At 36.2% G+C, this 27,940-nt stretch overlaps 2 protein-coding genes across 2 annotated transcripts in view; both read right to left on the bottom strand.

The window, feature by feature from the left end:
• Positions 1-968: 968 nt before the first annotated feature.
• Positions 969-3,289, bottom strand: LOC131947394 (uncharacterized). Its single transcript, XM_059308609.1, has 4 exons — positions 2,946-3,289; positions 2,620-2,724; positions 2,307-2,361; positions 969-1,531 (listed from the first exon to the last, which is right to left on the bottom strand). The coding sequence occupies exons 1-4, from the start codon at positions 3,282-3,284 to the stop codon at positions 1,140-1,142; spliced, it is 891 nt and encodes a 296-aa protein (XP_059164592.1). The 5' UTR covers positions 3,285-3,289; the 3' UTR covers positions 969-1,139.
• A 33-nt stretch (positions 3,290-3,322) lies between these two features.
• Positions 3,323-27,940, bottom strand: part of LOC131947444 (uncharacterized) — a 41,582-nt gene continuing 16,964 nt past the window's right edge. Inside the window, exons 9-14 of the mRNA XM_059308656.1 lie at positions 19,237-19,616; positions 4,464-4,580; positions 4,233-4,359; positions 3,796-3,933; positions 3,360-3,652; positions 3,323-3,328 (exon numbers count right to left, since the gene is read on the bottom strand). Coding sequence (XP_059164639.1) covers positions 3,323-3,328; positions 3,360-3,652; positions 3,796-3,933; positions 4,233-4,359; positions 4,464-4,580; positions 19,237-19,616 — 1,061 coding nt within the window. The remainder of the gene's footprint in view (positions 3,329-3,359; positions 3,653-3,795; positions 3,934-4,232; positions 4,360-4,463; positions 4,581-19,236; positions 19,617-27,940) is intronic.

Below are 27,940 nucleotides of genomic sequence, written 5' to 3'. Positions count from 1 at the left end.
AGTATTCAATACTTCCTTCCTTCCTTATACGGAAACCGGTTGACTTCCATTAGCCAGGCAGGCCTCAGTGTGGCAAACCCCGAGAGAGTTCCCCACACATCGGTCGCTACTTCCGTGGGCTCTCACCGAGCTTTCCTTCCCCACCCACCAGACGCGGGACGTCGTCGTGTTAAGACTAAGAGAATAGGCGTAGCTAGTGGAGTGCGGTTTGAAAGGCCTTTCAAACCGCATTGCACTAGCTACGCCACTGTTTGTTATTAAGTGTCACGTGAATCTATGATGAATTTACTATTCACCAATGTTGAGATGCCACTTAAAAATAAACATTTATTTCGACTATCAATTACTTGCATGTAGATGTTGCTTCAAAATGAACCTTTATTTAGCATATCTATTACATGTAGATGTTACTATAAAATGAACCTTTTTTAGCATATATATTACTTACATGTAGTTGTTACTGTAAAATGAACATTTATTTAGCCTTTCTGTGATGGCGGAAAATGTATAAGATGCTATATGAAACAATATGATGACTACTCTTATAACTAACACTTCAACTATAACCAAGTGATGAGGACGGGAACACTCTTAATTTCCGTCGACACTAAGTTAACGATAGGAACAACTTCGATAAAAAAAATAGAATTACTTTATTCTTAAATACTAATACTGAATGAACTTGAACTACACTACCAAATTAAACAACACGCCTTTTTCTACAATAGCTAACCCACAACTGTCTTAATTCCTGTGTCCTACGTCATAAGTAACATTGTTGCGTCACGCTCACGCCACACTCACGCCACAAAAGTTTAGTCACACACGCGCACATACTCTCGAACCAAATCGTCTACCGTCAAGTTCACACCGTCTTTATTAGTCTCTACAAGTCTAGTCTTATTCTATTTGCGCTATAACATAGGCCTATGTTTATTTTAGTGAGTAGAACATAGTAATTGGTGATCACACTGGAGTTTTGTAATGATGACTAAACAAACAACATATTATAAACCATTAAAATTTGTGTATACATGTTATTCTACACACATACTAAGTTCGTAGCGTCTGTTTAACATGTTGGTTATATATTTTATTGTTTTGAGAATTTATTAGCCGCCACGTTTTGTGTTGTACTTTTATAAACTAACAATTGTACAACTACTAGGCCAGGATAACGTTGCGCCTTGATCTGCGAGAAACACTTGAAAGTAAAGTTCTTGACCTTTCTTCATGTCAACAACCACTGACCCAGCAGCGCTAGTGTTGGCACATTTCACTTCTATAGACGTAAACCACTCGTCTCCAGCCCAAACACCAACTATAATCTGTTTACCTTCACTTTCATTTAGAGTCACACAGACAAGATATAAACCATCATGTGGTGATACAAATGTTCCTGTTGTTTGATTAAAATGTTGACCGTTATATTCACGAACTTCATCAAAGTTTGACATAATTAATCCAACACTGACAGGTTTGGGTTGAGCAAGCTGTACCTGACAAGCATATCTGTTACATACACGTGACTCTGTTGATTTGAAAACATATGTATGATTTATATGTTTAATTTTATAAATGCTCTGACTATTTGATTCATACAATGTGCATTTACATTTTCAAAACTCATATTGTGGATGATCATTATCCATTGAATTAACATAACTGTAACTTAGACTACACATTTCAAATATTAGTTTAGTATCGCCCTATGTTAGTTTAACGTTTAGTACAAATTGAAAATATTAGTTTAGTACTTCCCTAGGTTAGTTTAACGTTTAGTACAATTTGAAAATATTTGTTTAGTATTGCCCTAGGTTAGTTTAGTAGACATTGAAAATATTTGTTTAGTAAGAGTGTATCACGTCACGTAATATGCAACTATCATAAAATAAACTGCAGCTCTGTAAATGTCTTTCTGTACTAGGGTAGACTGCTGTAGGTCGACATACCAGGTGGTGTAATGTACCAGGTGAGGAAACAAACACCTGACGGAAACCCACGGGTCTAGAGACTGGCACTATGGGTGAGTGAAATGTTCCATTCTTTATCACGTTATGGTCTGTCTGGCTAACGAACATCACGTTATGGTCTGTCTGGCTAACGAACATCACGTTATGGTATGTCTGGCTAACGAACATCACGTTATGATCTGTCTGGCTAACGAACATCACGTTATGGTCTGTCTGGCTAACGAACATCACGTTATGGTATGTCTGGCTAACGAAAATCACGTTATGATCTGTCTGGCTAACGAACATCACGTTATGGTCAGTCTGGTTATATGATTTGTTTTATAAACGTACCTATTAGATTCAAATCTTTTGACAATTTTGAAATGGCATCTTCAATATTTTCCACCTAAAATGTATATGTTATAAAATGAATGAAGAAGTCACATAGTTTCTTAGAACATACAATTGCTGCACTAACATTAACTTTAGAATGGCAACTTGTAAGAATAAAACATAATTTAAAGTATGTTTCTTTTTGAAATTATAAATTTATTGCTTAATTTATTTTGTTAACTGGTTTATTAACAGAGTGTTAATATTTAACACCGGATTTATCAACGTCGCAATTTAATTTTTAATAAAATCACTATACATATAGGCCTACCCTCGTTTTTCTTTCTTCCCTAGTTTCCAAGTTCTGGTTAAAAATTTGAATCATTTTGTCAAGGGGCATTAATCTCTGTTGTAGGAGTTTGTATATCACACTGTGCTAAAGAGAAGAAGATTCAATTAATGCATTAAAATTTTGATTATTTTTACTGCACAATAAAACTAACATAAACATGTGTTTTAAATCTAGTAATAATATTAAAGTATAACTGGCGATAAAGCTACTAAGTTGTGTTTTGATTTAACCAGGTTATAAAATGTGAAATAAGTTATCTGGCCAGCATGTGTGAAATTGTGTAAACACATAATTATCAATTTTACCTTTTCTAATTGAGTTGATGTATTCAGCATATTTTTAGAACTCTCTTTTTGTAAGGCAGCCATTTGATCAGAAAGTCTTTTAATTTCTTGTGTGATACTGTGAGTTTTATCTGTGTGCTCTTGCATATCTTTATTTATTTTGTGGAATTTGTTTTCATATTCTTTCATATCTAGGGAGAATTTCTCTTGTGTTTTGTTTGACTTGGTTTCTGTTTTTTTTAAACTTTCAATTACTTTATTCAGCTCCATTACTTTGTTATCTTGTTCACTCATTTGTTTTCTAAGGTTTTTAAAATTCTGCTTTTGTTTTTTAGTCAGTTGTTCAATGTTTACCCCCATGTCACTCTGTTCAAATACAAAGTTGTCTCTCCATTGTTTTATTTCTGATATGTCATCTGTAGACTTGTTATTGACTTCTTGTAGAGAACATAAGGCTGTCTCTATCTGCTCAAGTCGACTGACGTCTTGTAGAGAAGTTATGGCTGTCTCTATCTGCTCAAGTCGACTGACGTCTTGTAGAGAAGATATGGTTGTCTCTATCTGCTCAAGTCGACTGACGTCTTGTAGAGAAAATATGGCTGTCTCTATCTGCTCAAGTCGACTGACGTCTTGTAGAGAAGATATAGCTGTCTCTATCTGCTCAAGTCGACTGACGTCTTGTAGAGACAATATGGATGTCTCTATCTGCTTAAGTCGACTCAATATTTCTGTTGCATAATAATATAAAGTCTATCCAAACATTAATTATATTGTATTCATTCTTAAATTCGTGTTCTTTGAAGAAATATTATTAAAGATACACTAATATGTTCAAGATTTTTTTTCAACGTCGTTAAAAAATAGATTCTACCGTCTGTTTGTTCCAATTGTTTAGTGCCTTGATTTGTTGATTCAGTCCAGTCACGTTTTTCTGATCTTTGAGTTTTTGTTGTAGACTGATAGAAAGATGGCGTTGCTGTATCGACATCTAAAGTCTCTTTATTTTCACCTGTTATAAATGAATATTATAATCTAAAACTTTAGTATTCCACTTTTAAGTAATGGTTTACTTCTTGCTTATTAACGAAATGTTTTTGTATTGCATACATATTTACTTGTGTAAGCAGATGATTGCAGCAGACATTTGATTTCATATAATAAATTATAACGCCTGCAAATGACTTAGAATCTCCTAGACTCTGATAGATTGTTAAACAATAAATTATGAGTTCTACTTGTTCCCACTGTAGTGATTAAGTACATAAGTGCTGTTACCATTTTTTAACTTATTGTTGTCTAATCATTTACTTATAATGTGTAACGCTGCACCCAACATGGCCGTTGTCGCTGAATCAAGTTCCTGGCATAGATCGCTGTAGGTGATAGACGGGTTGTCATTTTTATCTTCTATCCAAATCTTGCTTTTTTCTACTGCCTGATTAAATAGAGCAAATACATATTTTTAGCAATGGAATACACGTTATTCCATTCTATAGCTTGTTGTAAGTACAGAATATTTTTTTTAAATTCATCGCTTACGTTTTGCATAATCAATATGAGAGGATCTATCAAGTGCAGCTGTTCTTCCAAAAATTTCATGATTTCTGTAACATGTCTGAGCTGAATTCTGGAGCGCATTTTACTTTTACTAATACACTGTCGAGATACAGAAAAATTAGTGCAAGATTTAGCCAAGGTTTCAAGTGACAGAAAGTGAAATATATAAAAATGACAAATAATTAGAATACATATATCTAGTAATTAGCACGTTAAATTATTTAAGGTATATATATATATATATATATATATATATATATATATATATATATATATATATATATATATATATATATATATATATATATTAATTCTTTTAATATACTCCGATTTAGTTATACGACTTTTACGTGTACACATTTTAGTAAAAAATATTACATTTGTAAATTTATTATATCGCTGTAGATCAACTGACACATATTTTAGAATTCTAAATAAAAACGTCCTGCTGGTAGTTCTAAATTTTTCACTAGTTGATAAAATATTTAGTTAAACACACCAAAATAGGAGAGTGTCGAAATAAAATTATACATATCGAGTTGATAAACTTAATGTGCTAATGAAGTACCAGATCCTTCGGAGTGATGGTCATTTTAATTGTTTCTACTGTTATTATGTATGTAGTGTCTTATGTTTTTGGTGAGTAAGAGATCTGCATTTAGATTCAAAGCAGTATTGTTTTTTTTTGTGTGAATTAAATAAACTACGACTCAAATATCCATATAACACAAATTATATTTGAAACAATACTTACAATTAAAAAATATATATATATAAATTTTGTTAAAAGTTAATTTTCAAGCAGTAAATAAAACAATTTCCTGTTGATTTCTAGACAGAATTTCATACGTGTTAACACAGATAATATCGGGATTTCCCGTTAGGCAGTTTCAGTTTCACTAGCAACAGTCCACAGAAATCTGGAAAAAAACAAATACAATATGTACAGCCATTAAACGAACAACAAGTAAAGGAACTATTGGTAAGCTTAACGTTGGCTTGCACACAAAATACATACTTTACTGCAGTAACAGGTATCACTTACCGTCTGTATAAATATTAAAACTATTTTTCAGCAAGCAGTGGCGTAGCGAGGTCGGGTGTCACTCGGTGCGGCAGTTAATGGTGTCACCCCCCCCCCCCCCCCCAGAGGCGTTGCGACCCTTCCCGGTGACAAAATTTCAAACTTTCGATTTGCACCCCCCTCAAACTTTCGATTTGCACCCCCCCCCTCAAGTTTTTCTCTATATATTTTGCTATTTTTTGCCTTGGTGTCACCCCCCTAAATGGTGTCACCCGGTGCGGTCCGCACCCCCCCTCCCCCCCCTCGCTACGCCCCTGTCAGCAAGAATTTTTTCTAAATGTTTTTTTTTTTAATTAAAAACATTGCCGCACATTGTTCGCCGTAAGAAATGATAAGCGAACATAGATTTTTTAAAAAGGGATTGCACTGTTATCAGCATTAACCAATGCACTGCTTGAGTAGTAATTATGAAATTACCTGAAATAATTTCAGGTAATTTCATAATTTTTTGTGCTACTTTACACGATAGCACTTCTATTGTTCTCTAACTTCCCCAATATTGTCAATATATTTTTACATCGTTACTATTGTAAGTTTTTTAATAAATCAACTTATAATTTAATAGTTTAGGCATAAAAAGTGTGCTGTGTTAGTGCAGGAGCATTATATAGATTATTTTAAACACTTGTTATAGCTATCCATATTTTTTAATCAGATGTCTCGGTACCACTGACCCGAGACACTTTTCAGATTTTGCTCGAACAGTTTGATGCATTGAACAGTCGGTTAAAGTCGGTTACAGATGAACTTGAATGTTTACACGTTACAGGTAAGATAAATGGATAAATGTGTAACATAATTGCAACGTAGTCAAATACATATTTATATGTAAGCGCTACTTGTCATTTGTGCAGATAAATTGGAAAGCTATGCAGTGAAGTAATGTGCCAGTTAGGTCATACATACATTAAAATAATATTACAGCCACTGGTTTCCTCTACTACATCAATCTTATTTCATGTTTACTAAAAATATAACACGGGTTTTTCCTGCATTCATTTTTATTTCATGTACAACAGTCTGATGACACATTTTAGCAAAAATACTTTACTGTTTCCCAAAACGAGTTAAGTACATGTCAAATGTTAGGGAAATTAAACCATTTCAACCTTTAGACTATAACTTGGTAAACAGCATAAGAATTTAAAGTAATATAAATTTTATTTTAAATTTATTATTTGGTCGTTTGGTTTTATGCCCTGTCAGTATGAGATTTCTGCTTAACCTTAATGATTTAACTATAAATTAATTTGCCGAATTACCAGATCAATATAGCTTAATGTAAACAAAATTTAAAAGAAAATTGAACATTGATATGTTCAATACACTTATTCTTAATGTTTGAAACCTAGAATAACGTGGGGGTGGGGGTGGATAAAAAAAAGAGCGAGATGAGTGCAGAAACTGTCCTTCACGAGATTTTAAGTTGTGGTAGTTTAAATATGTGTATAGGTCATCACTTTTGTAGTCATATGTATTTAAGTATCGGTATCCCATTTGGAGTCACATGCGTTTAGAATAACTTTAAGGTGCGACTTTATAAGTCACATGCAGATGTTACTTTAAAATGAACATTTATTTAGTCTATCTATTACTTACAGGCTGATGTTACTTTAAAATGAACATGTATTTAGCCTATCTATTACTATTACTTACAGGCAGATGTTACTTTAAAATGAACATGTATTTAGCCTATTTGTTACTTACAGGCAGATGCTACTTTAAAATGAACATTTATTTAGTCTATCTATTACTTACATGTAGAGTAGAACTCCACCACAAAGTAATTTAAGTCATTCTGTCACACAGGTACGTCACATTTACATATAATGTTTTTTTTAATACACAATATTCTAAATCGATTTCATGTGAGTTATAAACGTTTATCAGATTTGACTGAAAAATATAGAGAAAGCTATAGTTTCTCTTTAAATAATGAAACAAAAGACTAAAGATCACATATTAGAAAAGAAACAATTGAGAGACAACTTTGTAACAGAATAAAGCAAGGATACAATAAGAATTGAACAACTCAGCAAAAGCAGAACTTCTGCTGTTTTTCTCCGTGATCTCCTCGGCTGCCCAACTTTTCTTTTTCCGTGTCGATTGAAACCCATTTCTTTCTTTGAATATTAACGTCCTCTCTTCTCAGGGTACATCAAATCCATCCCCATTTACGGATTTGATGGCAAAACAAGAACACGTGTTGTATAAAAAGTATTAAAACATTAATTAAAACAAATGTAAAGCAATTAACTGGTTTTACAGTATTTTTATTGGATACAAGCCGACTTGAGCTTACTTAAGGGATACATTTACTATTTTGACTTTCAGACAAAAATTTTGATCACTTTAATGCACTTAGTACTTTTACTTTTATTGCTACACTTTATCTCTAAACATGATAAAACTTTATTAAAATTCACTACACATAGTAGAACTTCTGCTACTTAATAGTTAAACATTTATTTCGTTTAGTATTTGTGACTGCCACTTCCGTAGAGTTTTTGCTGCGTTTTTCATGCGTTCATTTACAGTCGTTTAAAACAATACGGAGGTTTCGGGTTTTTTTTATTTAGTTGCGTTCAGAATTTTAACGAGAGCGGTACAAAACTAATAGTTTTAAATAATGCTAGTGGGTTCAAAGAAAACATCAACACAACACATGAATAAGGGACGTAGCAAATACAATAATCTAAGGCGTCTGAAATAACTCGATACGTTCCTTTGAAAACATTTTTTAATTTATTTTTATCAATTCAAGTCTTGCAGCTTTTAACGCAAAATGTGTTGGGCATATTTCGTTAAACATATTATATAATTTAAAACGTACACCTACTGTTTTGTTTGTAGTTAAACTTAATTTCTCTCATGTACTTCATTTCAAGAGACCATAGCTGGCATGTACCTCACTTTACTCCAGAATGATTGACATATAATTCAATTCACTAGACCTTAGATGACATGTACATAACTTCAGCAGTCACTTAATGACATGTACTTTACTTCGCCTGACAATAGATGACATATACTATACTATAGCAGACATTTTATGACATGTGCCTCACTTCACCACACAATAGATGACATGTAGCCAACCTCATTTCATAAGACTGAACATACCATATCGAAGGATGATTGTAGCAAAGTCTTGATATTATTTCGTTTTATGGTGTAAAATTATTGAAAGTATACAATTCCTGTTGTTAGAATATTTTTTTCTACACATGAAGGGTTATTAATAAATAGGTTGGTATCGTTATATAAGTATTTTCGTTTATTTTTCATCAGTCTTTTGTTTATGCGTGCCATATCCTACAACAAATAGTTTATGCTTGGAAAAAAAACGTGTTGAATAAATGCTTGTAAATTTATAAACATTTGATGTTATCGGTTAGGAAATACAAGTTATTGTAACTAACCCAACATAACACACAAGCCAAAATCTAAACATATCAGTACCATGTTTACGCATGAAAATGTAAGATGCCTCAAAATGTTAGCACATTTACTAGTGCTGAGCTGTTTTCAAGAATGTTTATACCTGAAATCCTTTAGCAGCGTGCAATTGATGTTTTTGAGTGCACGAATACGTGTGCTTGTACGTATGTGTTCGTGTGTGTGTGTATGTGTGTTTGTACATTAGTGCGATCATACGTGTGAGTACTTGTATTTACAAGTGAGGAAATCAACAACATTACACACACGTCCTGGTTTAGCTCACAAAGACGTATGGGCAAACAGCATTCATGTTGACTTTACGATTATAAACCTGGAAATCTAATAAACAATTACACACGTATTAGAAAGTTGTTTAGACTCATAGCCTTTAGTAAATACGTGGGTTGATGGGTCTCACATACAGCATCTGATCTCTTACGTATGACCTGATGAAACCACTTCATTAATTACATTGATTGCTGCCCGTTTAATGGTTATAACCTATAATTTCATAGCGACTGATTAGGCTTAAACTAAAAATTAGCTCTCATGTGACTAATGCAGTACAAGGGGCTAGTGTGCATATCAGGGAGAGAAAAATATATATAAAGCTCAGTTAAATTTATAGTTGTAGGACATGTTCAGCCAGTTAAAGTGAGGTAAATGCCATTCTCTGTCTTGTGGAGTTGGGTTATCTCACTAATGGTAAGGTAAAGATGTAAATGTTTTCTTAACCGTCACGAGAGATAATGTGTGTTGTGTAACTTCATGTAAGCTAGCGTCGTTAGCTTTCGAGTAGAACATTTCTTTAAAAGCTTGAAATGTGTAAAAACATACTTAAGTGTAGTCACCACCTCATCTACTAAACCCTAACTCAACTAAATGAAGTTACCATTACTTTTCACGAATCAAACCCAGAGCCCCGTTACACTAGCTCTGTATTTTTAACTAGTCAAACATTTTTAAGCCGCACTATTTCAATAACCTGATGTAAAGATTTTATACGATGTTACTTTCTACCAGCCATATATTTCTTATGTTTATAAGCTTGTGTAACAATTGCTAAGAGGAATATATAATTTAGATTAGGCAATTGACTGCGAAGAACGCAACTCAGTTATATGTCTCTGTATAACAAGGTAATATGTCTAGCCTGCATAATTTGTATATATCCATATATATATATATATATATATATATATATATATATATATATATATATATATATATATATATATATATATATATGTAACTAGGGGAAGTTACCAGAGACATAACAACGTATTACAGTCTGATGCAATAACGCAGGTGTTGGCTGATAACGATCAGAAAGCCAAGGCGTAGTATCTGGGGAAGCGATACGATAAGAACGCAATACGGTCTGTCAACTTTGAAGCGACAGGATGCAGATGGCTTATTAAATCGGACTGTACGACAGAAGCGGCGTAATTAACATTCTGACGCAACGATTAGAATCGATTACGATTACGATTATGATAGAACCGAATACGATTACGAATACGAAGGGGATATATAGGAAGGCGACGGCTGAGCTCGCTCTCTCTCTCGATCAGTCAGTCAGTGTGGCAGTATCAAGTTGGTTATTGAACGGGTTAGCCGTATTGTGTTAAGAAGGACGATAGACATGTGCATTCAGTTATGTGAAGACTAGTGAGGACTGTTGGGGGTCAGTTGATTCAGACTATTATTGTGAAGCATTCCTTTTGATTCACTATATTATTGTGAAGTATTTCTTTGATCCATGTAATAAAAGGATCAATAGCGAACCTGCATCTTCGAGTATCTATACTGTGGTCGATGTTGTTTTAGAATGAGTGGTTAGACTCGGTAACATTTGGCGTTGTCGAGCAGAACTCGTTAACATTTGGCACTACAGGCAAATAGTCTCGTTACATTTGGCGCTGCGAGCAGGGTATGCAACTTGCCTAGGTCACAATTGGCGTCGTCGGACAGGATGAATTCAACTAGACTTGCCGCTTGAGGCACCCATAGTCAACCTTGTTCATAACTGTGTTTCGTGTGTGTGTGAATTCGGACATTCAGGAACAGTGAAAATTGAGGAACGAGGAAAATTTTTCATACACACACGGTAAGAAAGAACTCTTTTTTTTTTTACTCAAGGAATAAAATGTCTACTCTGGACGAGAAGCAGACCCATATTGTGGTCCTGCCCAGAGAGTCCCACATTAACAAATTTTACGGGGACGGTGATCCAGCTTTAACCAACAGGTTCAGTGAGGAGGTCAAAGCGGCCTGGGCCTCGAGACACATGTCACCAGAGGAAAGATTAAGACTGCTGATGGGCAGTATAGGAGAGACGGTTAGGGCAGAGGTCAAATGCCACGATAAAACCATCCAATCAGATCCAGATAAGGTGCTGGATCTAATTATGGAGACCTTTGGGGAGAGACGGTCGGGATCGCAACTGCTATCGGGGTTCGTAGGCTTAAAGCAGAGAATGGCGGAGAGTGTGATGGAGTATTCACACCGAATGAACAGGGCCTTTGATTCGGTAAAGGGCAAAACACCTGACATTGATGTACGCCTACTGAGGGACCATTTCATCGAGGGGCTAGCAACCCCGATCTTAAGGAGAGAGTTGAAAGAGGAGGTCCACAAAGACCCGCAGTTGACCTTCCTTCAGGTCAGGAACTCAGCGATCCGCAGGTCCGAGGATGAGGACCAATCGAACTGTTCGGTGGACAAAGTCTCTGTGCCGGAACAGAAACAATCCCCACCCACAGGGACCGGCACGGTGGAAACCATGATGGCTCAACTGTTGGCCCACCTGGATAAGGTTGACCAACGATTGGAGAGGTTAGAAAGCAGGTCAACAGCTGAGAATCAGGAAAAGAACGGGACAAAACAGAGACAGGTTGGACGGCCGCGACCCGCCGGTCCATCGCTCCGGTGGACGGCTGACGGTCGACCAATTTGCTTGTCCTGTTCACAACCCGGACATATGGCACGGTACTGTCAGGGAAACGGTCGTCCTCTGTAAGGCAGGGTCAGGCTACAGAGGGGCGAGGGTATGGCCCAAGAAACAAAATGATGGGAGTCTGTCCCGAAATGGTGATTACGATTGGGGACATCGCGGTGAAGGCAATTGTGGATACAGGCTCCCAGGTGACGACAATTACGGAAAATTTTTACACCAAATGGATGAAAGGAAAAGACCATAGGTTGAGGTCTGACACATGCATGCGCCTGACGGCAGCTAATGGACTAACCATTCCATACTGTGGTTATTTTCTGGCGGATGTCGTGGTGGCGGGACATAGGTTGAAGCAGGTTGGGGTGTTCGTTACGAAACACAACCTAGAGACAAATGTGTCAAATATACCTTGCCTGTTGGGCATGAATATTCTTGGCCAGTTGCCAGAATTTCTTACAAATATTGTCGGATCGACCACACCAGGTCGGGGATCCAAGTTGGCCAGGTTTGCCAAGACCAGAGGAAGGATATCAGTCCCGGCAAACACGGTCAAGGCAATCACATTACAAATTGGTGATAGAAGCGTGAATGGTGAGGTGATGATAGAACCATGTGGCGCCGCACTGAGGGCAGGCGTCGTGTTACTGCGGACATACACATCAGCGGAGAAGGGACTAGTTCAAGGATTAGTGGCAAATGTTTTGGATGAGGAAATTTTTATACCGCCTAATACTCTGGTAGGGGTACCACAGAACGTCGAGGTACTAAGGTCGGCACAGTGCATCGAACTGAGCAATACCAGCAGTAATGAAGTAACAATTAGGTCGGTCAATGTGACGGCCGAGGTGAAGAAAGAGGATGGCCGATCATATACATTCCCGGAAACTGAGGACCCAAAACTAAATGAATTGCTGAATAAGTACAGGGATATATTTGCCTCGTACGAGGGTGATTTGGGTTACACGGAAGTAATAAAACACCAGATACCCTTACTACAAGACAAACCGGTGGCGCAACCTTATCGAAGATTACCACCAAGTCACTACTCTGCGGTGAAAGCACACCTGAACGATCTACTAAAAAAGGGAATTATTACAACCAGCACTAGCCCGTATGCGGCACCGATAGTAGTGGTAAAAAAGAAGTCAGGGGAGATAAGACTGTGTTGTGATTACCGGAAATTGAACAATATCACAAGAAGGGATGCATTCCCCTTGCCTCGTATTGATGAATGTCTTGATGCGTTGGGGGGAGCAAGATTTTTTTCTACCTTGGATTTGGCTAGTGGCTACCACCAAGTGGCCATGCACCCCAACGATCAACATAAGACTGCATTTATTTCTCCACTGGGACTGTACGAGTGGACCCGTATGCCGTTTGGTCTAACTAATGCGCCTGCTACATTCCAGCGAGTAATGCAGAGTGCTATGAGTGACTTTCTATTTCAAATAATGTTGGTGTACTTGGATGATATACTGGTTTACTCAAAAACTTGGGAGGACCATCTAAAAAGATTAGAACAAGTGTTTCTCCGTCTTAGGGAGATAGGAGTAAAGCTGAACCCAGACAAATGCGGCTTCGGTCTGAAATCGGTACATTTTTTGGGTTATGTGATTTCGTCGGATGGCATCGCCACTGACCCAGATAAAATTGCAGCTGTTAAAGAATGGAAACAGCCAACAACTACGGTAGAGGTCAGATCATTCTTGGGCTTTGCTTCCTATTATAGAAAATTTGTGCCTGGTTTTGCAAAAATTGCCGCACCATTGCATGACTTGGTAAACAAAATGACAAAGAAACACAGTAAGGAGAAAAAGAAAGGTAAAACACAACTGATAGGTGAATTATGGACTGATGAATGCCTGAACTCGTTTAAGCTATTGAAAAAGGCTTTGACAGAGGCGCCGATATTAGGATACGCAGACTTTGACAAACCATTTCGGCTAGAAATTGACGCCAGCTCTAAAGGTCTGGGAGCTGTGCTATCACAACAACAAAAGCAAGGTTTCAGGGTTATTGCGTATGCCAGTCGAGCTCTGAAGGAATCAGAGAAGAACATGACAAATTACAGCGCCATGAAACTAGAACTTTTGACATTAAAATGGGCTGTGACTGAAAAATTCAGGGACTATCTATTAGGGGCTAAATGTGTGGTATACACTGACAATAACCCCTTGAGTCACCTAAAGACAGCAAAGTTGGGATCCATCGAACAGCGATGGGCAGCAGAATTGGCACTCTTTGAGCTAGAGATAAAATATCGCCCGGGGCGGTCCAATGGCAATGCGGACGCCTTATCAAGGAATCCTTACGAGAGACCGGGCGATGAGGAAGAAACGCTGACAGGAATATGTGAGGTCAGAGCGTCAACAGATATCCCTCACGGGGTGCAAGTGAGGCAGAACGGACAGACCGGGGTGGAGCACATTTCCACAGAGCCCGGACATATGGACATCGGTGATTTCAATTGCCTTAATCACAAAGAGATAAGAGATGCCCAGAGAACGGATAGTGGCTTACAGCCGCTGTTGAAACACGTCCAGGAACAAAAATTCCCAGGAAGAAGGGAAAGAGATCAATTTGGTCGAGAAACAAAGAAAATACTGTGTCAGTGGGACCGTCTCAGTATAAAGGATGGTGTTCTCATGCGGAGAATTCATGACCAAATTGATGGGACAATACACCAGGTGGTGGTGCCTGGACAATTACGAGAAGAAGTGCTAAGGTTGGCACATGACAGGGCAGGACACCAGGGTCAGGACAGGACGCACAAAATATTACGACGAAGGTGTTACTGGCCCAATATGGAGATGGAGGTCAAACGCCATTGTGAGGCTTGTGTTAGGTGTCAGCATGCGAAAATGCCAGTTGTCAAAATGAGACAGCCATCAGGACACTTACTGGCGACAAAACCACTAGAGATTGTGGCTATGGACTTTACGTCGTTGGAACAATCATCGGACGGGACGGAACATGTGTTGGTAATGACTGATGTATTCACCAAATAGACTGTGGCGGTGCCCACACGAGATCAGACTGCCAAAACAGTGGCAAAGGTCTTAATAGAACATTGGTTCATCAAATATGGCATACCAAGACAATTACACTCTGACCAAGGAAGGGCCTTTGAGTCAGAAGTAATTAACCAACTGTGCAGCCACTACGGGATCAACAAATCTAGAACAACCACATTTAATCCGAAAGGAAACGGACAGTGCGAGCGGTTCAACCGCAGCATGCATGATTTGCTGCGTACTCTAGAACCTGAACAGAAAAAACGTTGGCCTGATTTTCTCCCGGAGTTGGTATATCTATACAACTGCACCCCCCCATGCCACAACCGGCTTTTCGCCACACATGTTGCTGTTCGGACGGGAGGCTCGACTCCCCCTTGACTTGTTCCTAGAAAAAAAGGAGAGTATGACTGGCTCATACACTGCACTGGAATATGTGAATGAACATATGAGACGAATTAGAGAAATGTACAGGGTAGTACAGGAAAGACTAGAACATGAAGCACGGCGAAGGGAACCGCCGGTACAGACAAAGGACCCGCCACTCAAACTGAACGACAGGGTATTACTGCGTAGCCACCCGTTAGGCAGAAACAAAATCCACGACCTCTGGGGACAGGAGATATGGCAAGTCGTGGAGATGCCTAAAGTAGCAGGTGGCCCCTTTAAGATAAGACCCATCGATCACACCAAACCGGATCGGTGGGCGAATATTGCTCAATTAAAGAAATATTGTCATAGTCAAGAAGAGCAGTTACACACAAGGAAACCCAAGACAATTAGGGAACCGGAAACTATAACGGAAATTCACATACCCATCCCGGAACCATGTCACCATCAACAGAGCAACAGCGATACACAAGGGGAGGATACCGGCAACAAGGAGGATCCCGGTCCCTCCAGAAGCAGAGAGACAGTAGACCATCAGATAAGTGGTCCGCGGAGAAGTTTGAGAAACAGAAAGAATACGAAATTTTTCGTCGGCAACCATCAATTCTTTCATGGTCGCGCTGGTATGAGAACAGACTGTTCAAAAAGTTATAAAAGTGAACTGGTGAAGGCACCAAACGAAAAAAGGTGGATGTGAATTCTAGAACTGTTTTGTGTCTGAGGAAGATGATGTAGACACATTTGATATGTGAAATAGGGATAACTGTCAATCTTATACGAATGTGACGACATTGACAGTGAGTGGAACAATAAATTTTTTTTTACGGTGGTGCGATTGACATTGAAGGACTGCACCTGCCAATCGTTGTTTGTGGTTGATAACACACAAAAAAAGCAGGGGTGGATGTAACTAGGGGAAGTTACCAGAGACATAACAACGTATTACAGTCTGATGCAATAACGCAGGTGTTGGCTGATAACGATCAGAAAGCCAAGGCGTAGTATCTGGGGAAGCGATACGATAAGAACGCAATACGGTCTGTCAACTTTGATGCGACAGGATGCAGATGGCTTATTAAATCGGACTGTACGACAGAAGCGGCGTAATTAACATTCTGACGCAACGATTAGAATCGATTACGATTACGATTATGATAGAACCGAATACGATTACGAATACGAAGGGAATATATAGGAAGGCGACGGCTGAGCTCGCTCTCTCTCTCGATCAGTCAGTCAGTGTGGCAGTATCAAGTTGGTTATTGAACGGGTTAGCCGTATTGTGTTAAGAAGGACGATAGACATGTGCATTCAGTTATGTGAAGACTAGTGAGGACTGTTGGGGGTCAGTTGATTCAGACTATTATTGTGAAGCATTCCTTTTGATTCACTATATTATTGTGAAGTATTTCTTTGATCCATGTAATAAAAGGATCAATAGCGAACCTGCATCTTCGAGTATCTATACTGTGGTCGATGTTGTGTTAGAATGAGTGGTTAGACTCGGTAACATTTGGCGTTGTCGAGCAGAACTCGTTAACATTTGGCACTACAGGCAAATAGTCTCGTTACATTTGGCGCTGCGAGCAGGGTATGCAACTTGCCTAGGTCACATATATAATTTATAATATATATTCATACATGAGAACAAAGATATTTGAACATAAATGCCTATCTTTTATATATATATATATATATATATATATATATATATATATATATATATATATATATATATATAAATGAACAGCCTATTTTTTTATGTGTAGTGGGGGTGTGTATCGGTGTGTATATTGGGTAGGTATTCATTTACAGATACAATGCTACAGACTAAAATCACAATCAAGAAAAGCGGCGACGTATTAGATCTAATTGTTTTTTTACATTTAATAATCATATTCCAATATATTTACAAATAAAATGAATTATTATATTAAATTATCAGACACAAATTGTTGTCCTGTGAATTTATATTTAAACATTCGTCTTTTAAATTGTTCATTAGATTTGTCTCAAAGCTTGTCGTAAAGCTCTCTTACAGTAGCGTTACAAGATATGTAAAATTTTAGCTATCGTATATGTATATTGTAGTCAAGTAGAACATATTAATTGGCGATCACATACAATCAGTTTGAAATGTGTACTGACGGCTAAACCAATAACATGAAATCATTAGTTTTTTGTATATGTTACGGTCAAAGCCCGAAGTCGGCCAATGCTAGGATTGGCCGGCCAATCTGCGCATTGGCCAATATCGCCTCCCATAGGTCGGTCAAAGTCCGAAACGTTGCTTGATTTCGGGCTTTGGCCGCCCAATCCGCAGACTGGCCATGGTGGACCGGCCAAAGTCTGAAATAGCTCTTAATTAGAAGATCATCTGGCTAGGGACGACAGGCCAAAGTCCGAATTAGAAGATCATGAGCAGATTTTGGGTTTTTTTTATGCCGTACGGATCATGAAATTAAGTCTTTATTGATTATTAATTAAAGCAAATGACAGAAACATTCAAATGTTTTTATTGTACTATAGTCTCAATCTATCAATATCATAATTTGTTACAACAAGTTGAACTTTTATGGCATTTAGAATTACATAGCAGCTTGTTATTTTTACACTTGCAGCGATTGGTTGTGCACTTAGTTGTGCAATTGCAGCGAGTGTAGCCTTGGCCCCCAGTCAATGATTGTGAAGATGCGATGGTTCGTAGTGATTTTTCCTCAGTGCCAACTGACGACAATAAGAGCAGTTTTTCGTGAAGAATTGAAAACTCACTTCTAGCATACAGTTGTTTTAGAACACAATGTTCCGTTTCTAATTTGTAGAAACCGTTGTCATGACAACTGCAATCACGCTTCGGGGATCACCGTGACCTCTGTCAACATCTGGAAAACGGATGCGTACATTGTCACCCACTTCACCATCTTTAAATTTTGTATTTGATGTTTTAAGCATCTTAGCACCTTGAGTTTGCAAGCCAGTATGAGCTGCTGATCTGTGTTCGATGATGTCTTGTTTGTTGTGACACAATCTGCAGGTAATGTTCCCTCCGTGCCCTTCGTCTGCTTCATTGGGTATTCCACAAATAGCATGGACATCGTTGCCACATGATCCACAAGAATGAGCTACACTACAATGTTTTTCACAAACTATACAGAATCTGTTCGCCACGTTATTGTCACGCAACTGGTCTGGACGTTCCGCCACGGTAGCAGATGTGTTAGCTGAGGATGTCGTTGCATTTATGGCAACCTCCATTTCTTGTTCAATGTTCTCAAGATCTTCCTCAGTAACTATTTTATCGAGAGCCCATATATGGAAACTAACATGGATTTACATTTTTTTTCTTTTGACAGCCATCTGCTAAGTCTGTCTCATGGTCTGACGGCCCTTTTGATCCATGTCGCCTTGCATATGGAATGCTATACAAACAAGAGCTAAACAATAAATTACTCTCAATGAAAATCACCCAGAATAATGAAAATACGATCACAACTTAGTCTAGATAGAACATTGGCCAGGACATCCCGGCCAGTGCGCGCATTGGCCGGCCAATGTACGAAATACGCTGTCAAGTTTAAGCGCTTCGGACTTTGGCCAGTACGTCCAGGCCATTGGTGCGCGCATTGGTCGGCAAATGTACGAAATACGATCTTAGTGCTAAGTTCTTCGGGCTTTGGCCACGAGAGCCGGCCAATGCGCGGATTGGCCGGCCAATCCGCGCTTTGGCCGCACTTCGGGCTTTGACCGTAACATATACATGTAGTCTACAAATGTAGTTAGTTGTTAGCATGTGTTTAACATGGTGGTTACATGTTTTGTTTTGAGAATTAACCATCCACCATATTTTGTGTTGTACTTCTATAAACTAACGATAGTAAAACTACTGTAGCAGGATAACGTTGCGCCTTGATCTGCGTTATACACTTCAAGGTAAATTTCTTGACCTTTCTTCATGTCAACAACCACTGACCCAGCAGCGCTAGTGTCGGCACATTTCACTTCTATAAACTTACACCACTCGCCTTCAAACATCACACCAACTTCAATCTGTTTATCTTCACTCTCATTTAGTGTCACACAGACAAGATATAAACCATCATGTGGTGAAATAAATTTCCCTGTTGTTTGATTAAAATGTTGACCGTTATATTCACTCACGTCACCAAAGGTTGAAATAATTGATCCATCACTGACAGGTGTGGGATTAGCAAACTCCATATAACAAGCATATCTGTTACATACACGTGACTCTGTTGATTAGAAAACATATGTTTAATTTTACGAATGTTCTGACTATTTGATCCATAATATTTTGTAAATTGTCTAATTTATGTTATCATCTCATTATATGTGTTTTGTGTGCAGTTTATAATGTAAGTAAAATTGACAAACCCAAATCAAACAATAATTTTTCAAAAAAATAAACTGTATATAAGAATCCATAATGTTTACATAACTTTGTCAAAGACCATAAATTGAAACACTAGACTACTAGTTTAGTACGGTCCTTAGTTTGTGTGGTGTTAGTTTATCGTTTCCCACGTATTGACCGTACCAGTTTAGCAGGTCAATTAAAACGTCACAAAACGTACAACAAATGTTAAATACGTTATGCTAAAACCGGATGTACGACAAATTCATGAAATACACTTGCCCAAATGCCGTTTGCCCCAAGGCCGATTTCCGAATGGACACTTGGCCAAATGCGACATATATCCGAATGGACATTTGTTAAATATCAAATAGACATTCTTAATCAATTCAAGTTTGACATTATGATAACACAATTCTGGGCATGAAAACATATGTGTTTATTTTTTTGAAAATGTGTATACTTTTAAGATTTAACATTTAATGTTTGAAAATTGAGAAATTGCTGTAAAAAACGTTATTCTTTAATAATGTAATGCTATGTTGGCGGCGGTGTTTTTATACTGTCTTGATGTAAGTTTTGAAAACCTTGTTTAGCCGACGTGTTGCGGTGGTTTGATAGCGTTTATGACACGGTGTAGTCGACACTTTCTATAATATAGGAAATACTAATTAATTCATAATGAATGCTTGAAGATATTAAATAGTATTTTGTTCTCTTTCAATTTGGTAAGACATTTATTTAATTATCAAAATTTCAAATTTAAGTTGATTAAGAATGACTTTTGGGTAATCTGTAATGTTATCATTTTTCGGGCAAAAGGTCTTCGGGTAAGTGGCTTTTGGGCATTTGTCCCATTCGGGCAAGTGTCCGTTCGGGCATTTGTCGCATTCGGCAATTGACGATTCGGGCAGTTTTATTGTATATGGATTATCTATTGAAAAAAGAATTACTAGAACTAAAGTTGTTCTGTTGTAATTAATAATGACCGATAACAAGATCTGCATAGTCTACCTTTTGTATTTTTCATTTCAGGTTACAGTCAATTAATGAGATATTAAAATGTTTAAAATGCGACAATTATAAATGTTTTCAAGTTATTATTTTATTTTAGATTTAATCACTATCTCTAACGGGGCATCGTCGTAATATTAGAAACATAAAGGGATGACGTGACGTTGAAATTAGTTTACTTAAACTGTAACTCTGTAAATATCGAATGGTACCTCATACAAACCAGGTTGTGTAATGTACCAGGTGAGGAAACAAACACCTGACGGAAACCCACTGGTCTAGAGACTGGCACTATGGGTGAGTGAAATGTTCCATTCTTTATAACGTTATGGTCTGTCTGGCTAACGAACATCACGTTATGGTCCGTCTGGCTAACGAACATCACGTTATGGTCTGTCTGGCTAACGAACATCACGTTATGGTCTGTCTGGCTAACGAACATCACGTTATGGTCTGTCTGGCTAACGAACATCACCTTATGGTCTGTCTGGGTAACGAACATCAAGTTATGGTCTGTCTGGCTAACGAACATCACGTTATGGTCTGTCTGGCTAACGAACATCACGTTATGGTCTGTCTGGCTAACGAACATCACGTTATGGTCTGTCTGGCTAACGAACATCACGTTATGGTATGTCTGGCTAACGAACATCACGTTATGGTCTGTCTGGCTAACGAACATCACGTTATGGTCTGTCTGGCTAACGAACATCACGTTATGGTCTGTCTGGCTAACGAACATCACGTTATGGTCTGTCTGGCTAACGAACATCACGTTATGGTCTGTCTGGCTAACGAACATCACGTTATGGTCTGTCTGGCTAACGAACATCACGTTATGGTCTGTCTGGCTAACGAACATCACGTTATGGTCTGTCTGGCTAACGAACATCACGTTATGGTCTGTCTGGCTAACGAACATCACGTTATGGTCTGTCTGGATAACGAACATTGTTTAACAAGTGGTTATGTCCGTGTAATGGAAAGGCAGAGAGTGCAATAATTTTTACAAAATGTGAGAGATTTAGGGTAGAATATTAAACAATGGTAATGAAGCGTATAAAACATTAACCGATTGGTTATCATTGTGAATTACATGATAGCTTTTACTATTGTTACATTTTAACGAAAAAATCAAAATGTAGAATTGTCATTAAATCACTACTGTTAAATAAATATGCTTTTAACTATTTTTAAACCAAACTTACTGTGATGACGCAAGGTTGCGTCGGAGAGGTCAAGTAGATAGCAGAAACAGGCTATAGCGAGTTGGTCAGAGAGAGACCAATAAAAATACGGGAACTGACCGGTCACGTGGGACGGTCAGCTGACCATTGAGGCGTGGGTCAGTAGAGAGATAGGCCAGCAGTTGATAGGTAGCTAGCGAAGAGTAGAGAAGGTGTTAGGAAGTGGTCAGTGACGGTCGAGATATGTAGGGCTAGGTAACAGTTGATAATTAGTGAAGAGAGCGGTCAGATAGGTAGATCTAGGAAACGGCAGACAGTAGTAGTAGTAGAGAGTATAGAATAAGTTTGTTAGGTAGAAACTTGATTTTATAATTTTAATAAAGAACATTCTATATTTTATATTTGAACTTGTGTTATTGGATTCATTCGTTTCGCCTTCGTAAAAATCCCCACCCTCACAACTGGTGCAACTAGAAGAACCTGAAACGAGATCAATTCGTACCATCACACTTACCGATGCGATGAAAATCGTTGGACAACTTGGAAATACTATTTTCAAGTTCACCTAGCTAAATTAAAATATAATAAATAAATGAAAGCATCACAATATATTTACATAAGCTATAATATAGGACTGGTACACTAAATACAATAATGTCAACTTGTTAGAATATAAAAAAATTAAACGTATATTCTCATTAAAGTATTTTTTTCTCTGTAAATACTAAATAGTCTAATAACATACTTGTATTGAGTAATGTAGAATTTATCAATGTTGTGAATAATTTTAGTTTTATAAAATCATTACAAATATACCTTATTAATTTTTTCTTTACTATTTTACAAGTTCTGGTTAAAGGTTTGAATTAGTTTGTCAATGGGCATCAATCTTTGTTGTAGGAGTTGTACATAACACTGTGCTAAATACAATACCGACGATCAGAATTAAAGATTTATAAGTTAAACTATTTTTTGTACATTAAAACTCACATAAAATTACCATTAAAATAAACGGTATGATTATATGTTAAATTAATCAAATGCCTTTTAATTAAGAATGTGATGTACATTAGCTGGCAAAAAGGAATTGAAATGTGTTCAAAATACTTAGCAAATTAAAAATTTACCCTTGATTGCAACTTTTCAAATCCGGTTGATGTTTTGGCAAAGGTTTTATTATTTTCATATTGTAAAGAAACAATTAAATCAGAAAGTCTTTTAATTTCATGTGTTATACTGTCTGTTTTATCTGTGTAAGCTTGCATCTCTTTATTTATTTTGTTTAAGTTGTTTTCATATTCTTTCATATCTAGAGACAGTTTCTCTAGTATTTTGTTTGACTTGGTTTCTTTTTCTTTTAAACTTTCAATTTCTTTGTTAAGCTCCTTTACTTTGTTATCTTGTTCACTCATTTGTTTTCTGAGGTTTTTAAAATTCTGTTTTTGTTTTTTAGTCAGTTGTTCAATGTTTACCCCCATGTCACTCTGTTCTGTTACAAAGTTGTCTCTCCATTGTTTTATTTCTGATATGTCATCTGTAAACTTGTCATTGACGTCTTGTAGAGAAGATATGGCTGTCTCTATCTGCTCAAGTCGACTGACGTCTTGTAGAGAAGATATGGCTGTCTCTATCTGCTCAAGTCGACTGACGTCTTGTAGAGAAGATATAGCTGTCTCTATCTGCTCAAGTCGACTGACGTCTTGTAGAGAAGATATGGCTGTCTCTATCTGCTCAAGTCGACTGACGTCTTGTAGAGAAGATATGGATGTCTCTATCTGCTCAAGTCGACTGACGTCTTGCAGAGAAGATATGGCTGTCTCTATCTGCTCAAGTCGACTGACGTCTTGTAGAGAAGATATGGCTGTCTCTATCTGCTCAAGTCGACTGACGTCTTGTAGAGAAGATATGACTGTCTCTATCTGCTCAAGTCGACTGACGTCTTGTAGAGAAGATATGGCTGTCTCTATCTGCTCAAGGCGACTCAATATTTCTATAGTAATACATGATAAACAAATGAAATTATTCTAAGTATTACTTGTGTTTAGTAAATCATAAATACTTTATTTTTAATGAAGCTAAGACATATATGTGTACATCGTAAGATTTAGTTGTTTTTGTTTCTAAATAGTTCATACCCGCTGTTGATTGTACTTGTTTAGTGACTTAATGTTTTGATTCACTATGGTCACGTTTTTCTGCTGCTGTAGGATGTGGTGTTGACTGAGATAATGATGGCGTTGTTTCCTCGACATCTACGTAGTCTTTATTTTCATCTTGGTGATGTAAATGAACAAAATAATGTTTTGTTTTATATTGAAATAGTCGAATATTTATTCTTTGTTATTTGTATAATTTTCTGTAGTTGGAACTACGGTATTGCTTTTTCATAGATCCTCAAGTTAACATTATTACATTTATTGAAAAAAGCTTTACTTATGATAGATGTAGACGCATTCAACAAACTCAATGTAGCTGCCTCTAGTTGCTGGCAAAGGTCACTGTACGTGAGAGGCGGGTTATCAATTTTATCTTCTATCCAAGTTTGACTTTTTTCTACAGCCTTGTATAAAAACATTTTTGGATGTACCGTGTATTTTTCTTTTGAAATTATTCCTTAACTACTTTTTTCTACTTAAGTTATTGCACTATTTAAAATGTATGAACAAATAACAATATGATTAATCGTTTACGTTTTTTATAACTTCCAAGACAGGTTTCAGAACTTGTATCTGTTCTTCCAAATATTTCTTATGCCGTACAACAAGTTCAAGGTGTATCCTGGGTCGCATCTAACAAAATATTTAAAAGATTTGGTCGAGATGTCAACTAATTAACTTGAAAAATCAGAAAACTATAAACCAATTGAGAAAAACAAAATATTTACAATAAGATAGTTTTTAAAAAATCACATATAATGTACATAGCAAGCACATTTATTGATAGACTTTTAATATGTGTTTATTTAACATGTTATTCTACTATAAATTTTGAATATTATTATTTTTCTTATTGCATGAAATTGTACTCTTTACATTTACATCCAACGAATGAAAATAAAAGTGTTCATCGGGAAAATCAGCTTTTATTAAAAAAATATTCCATCAATAAACGTGGCCAGCAATACAAGAGACGTAGGCTGCTAGATCTGTTTTTTTTTGCCGCCAACTAAAATATTTCATTCAGGTAAAAACCACGTATCTGTGTATTTAGTAGGTCATTCAAATGGTTTTATGTCGAAGAAACTATTATCTGATTATTTAATCATGTTCCTCCATCTTAAACATATCTTAAAATAGGTACTAATTGTATTCGAAAAATTCAAACTAAACGACACATTATATGATCCACAATTGAATACAGGTTTCATTACTAAATTAAGATACATGTATAATCTCTAAACCATTTGATTACACTTACTTTAATCTTGATTCTGGTATTCTTTTGACGTGTAAGTAAAACGTTATCAAACTATTCCACAGCTTCTATCCTGCTCGTGAAACTGAAAGTAATAAATGGGAAATACCGCTATTATCTATTACGTTGAAACCTCAGTACAAAGTACATAACAACTCAAGGGACATAATTGTGACTGCTCTTGTTTTTATTGCAACAACACATTGAGTTAAAGAAGGTATCATAATATACTGTATAATTTCATTACATATGTACTAATATATAGGCCTGCATATGTATTATATGTATATACGATATATTTCTTATTATATGCATATAGACTTTTTGTTAGATTTTGTGTTAGGTCTAGAATTAGGTTAGGAACACATATACGTCCAGTAAAAGTTCAGATATAATCAAATCATGAAGAGTTCACGTTTAAATAATTTCTATCGAGAAAACAAATAATGAGAGTTTATGCAGAAGAAAACTAAATCCTGTTCGACATGATCATTTGTGTGTATCTATCTTTTATATTAAAAAAATAAACTATTTTTTTAATTTTAATAAATAATCACGTAAGGTATATTAAGCATTAAATTTTTCCTAAATTTAGTATTTGGAATAATTTTTGTTTTTTAAAAATAATATAAGTCTAACATTATAAAACGTAGCTGAAAGATATTAAAATTATAGGCATACGTAATTAATACGGTAATTTACGTAGTGTAACTGTTAAAATATCATACTGTATTTTGTATTCTAACTCTAACAATTGTTACCTTTAGTCCTGCAGAATCTAGCACTAAATTACTTTCTACTTTAATCTTATGTTAAAGCAAAGTAACTTATTTTTTCTGAATAAAAAAGAATTTTGATTTTACATTTTTTTTATTAACGGCAACATCTGTCTGTTCGTCTTATCTCTATGTGTAACATGAATGCAATCCAATTTTGTTAGAAATAACGGTTAGATTTTTCTCACTGCCAACTTTAAACATTTAGTTTGTAGGTAATGAAATATTGTAAGACGGTGCAAAGCAACTAATAGTGCCATAGTATCTGGTTAGAATAGCCGGCTACTCTCCATAATAATTTTTCTCTTATTCGATTTCTTAATGTCAGATGTCAAATACTTATCTGAATGAACACACATTAGAGAGTATCTTACTTAAGCTAGCTGTGTTTTCCATAGATGCGTCCGAGAATTCAAATCAGACAAGTCACTAATCACATGAAATATTTACAAGAGCAGATTCGAATTGTGGAACCTGTTATTGTTTCAATTACCCCAGATTATACAGGTAAACAAATATAAAACTTCAACTTGTTTCAAAATAAAAACCAGGTTGTGGAGAAAAGTAATACTTGGCTACAATATAAAAATAGCCTACCGTCCTTGACCTACATTGAGTCACAGTAAGAACTCAACTCAGTATCCACTGCCTTGTAGGATGTGTCGTCAGAAATTTTAAGTATGTTTTTTAAATAGTAGTGTAGTATTATATATTTTTATAAATCATTTTTTTCTTGTTACATAAAAGCTTGTCATTAAAAAGTTTCCATGCAAAATTTTTAATTCCTAAAAAAATGCATGAAAAAACGTATTTAAAAAAAAGTTTTATGTAATACACAAACATAAGAGGAGAGAATATTCATTTTTAAATCCTTATATACAAAAGCCAATCTCTCTCTCTATCCCCCCTCTTTCTCTCTCTCTCTTTATCTTTATCTCTCTCTCTCTCTCCTCTCTCTCTCTCTCTCTTTATCTAGCTCTCTCTCTCTGCAACATTTTTGAGGCTATGAGATCAGTATGATTAGCGATTTATTGAGGACTTAACGATTGAGACTTTTGTTTTAAAATAATATGTTAGATTTTTTAAATGTATAAGCTAAATGTATTTAAAGAAGGAAATTAAAAAAAAGGCATATTCGAATGTAGAAACACATTTTTAATTATGCAACCAAAAAAAAGTGTTTATAGTTGTGACAAGAACGCAAAAAACAACGACGTCACATGTTACATGTTTAAACTACGGAAAATACGCATAGCTAATGGTGTCATCTACCAATTTTTGAATAGGAAGAAATGAACTATTTTATTCATATTTGATTGAGATCGAAAGATCTATTTATCAAGAAGTACGCTATGAAATGTATATAATTTTCTCGGCCAAAACTAATAGAAATTTTGTTTTTTTAAATCAACAAACATACCATTGAACTGCCGAGTTTTTAACATAATTATTCAAGTCTCTTAATTATTGTGTGTATTTAATTTGGTGTTATGTTGACTAAAAGTGTACATAATTTGGTTTTGAAAACGGTATTGGTATTTTAAATGAGTCGGAATTTAGCTATTTAGTAATTTCTTTGCTTTGTCACTAATATCGTTCAACGTGTAGTAAAGCACATTGCGTTTTGACTAATAACTATTTTAAAAAATCTTTTTCTGAAACAAGTATAACATTAGAATGCATAGGCCTTTAACTCACGTATAACGTGTAACGACGTCTAGTATATAATAAATCGCTACTATCTAAATAACTGTAAAGAATAGTGTGGGTCTATTACTAAGTATTAGTAAAATTATCCAATAGATAATAGT

This window comes from Physella acuta, unplaced genomic scaffold (genome assembly GCF_028476545.2).
Source record: "Physella acuta isolate Inbredline_101_S28 unplaced genomic scaffold, ASM2847654v3 ptg000592l, whole genome shotgun sequence".
Lineage (NCBI taxonomy): Eukaryota > Metazoa > Mollusca > Gastropoda > Physidae > Physella > Physella acuta.
This window is presented reverse-complemented; position numbering and strand designations above follow the sequence as displayed.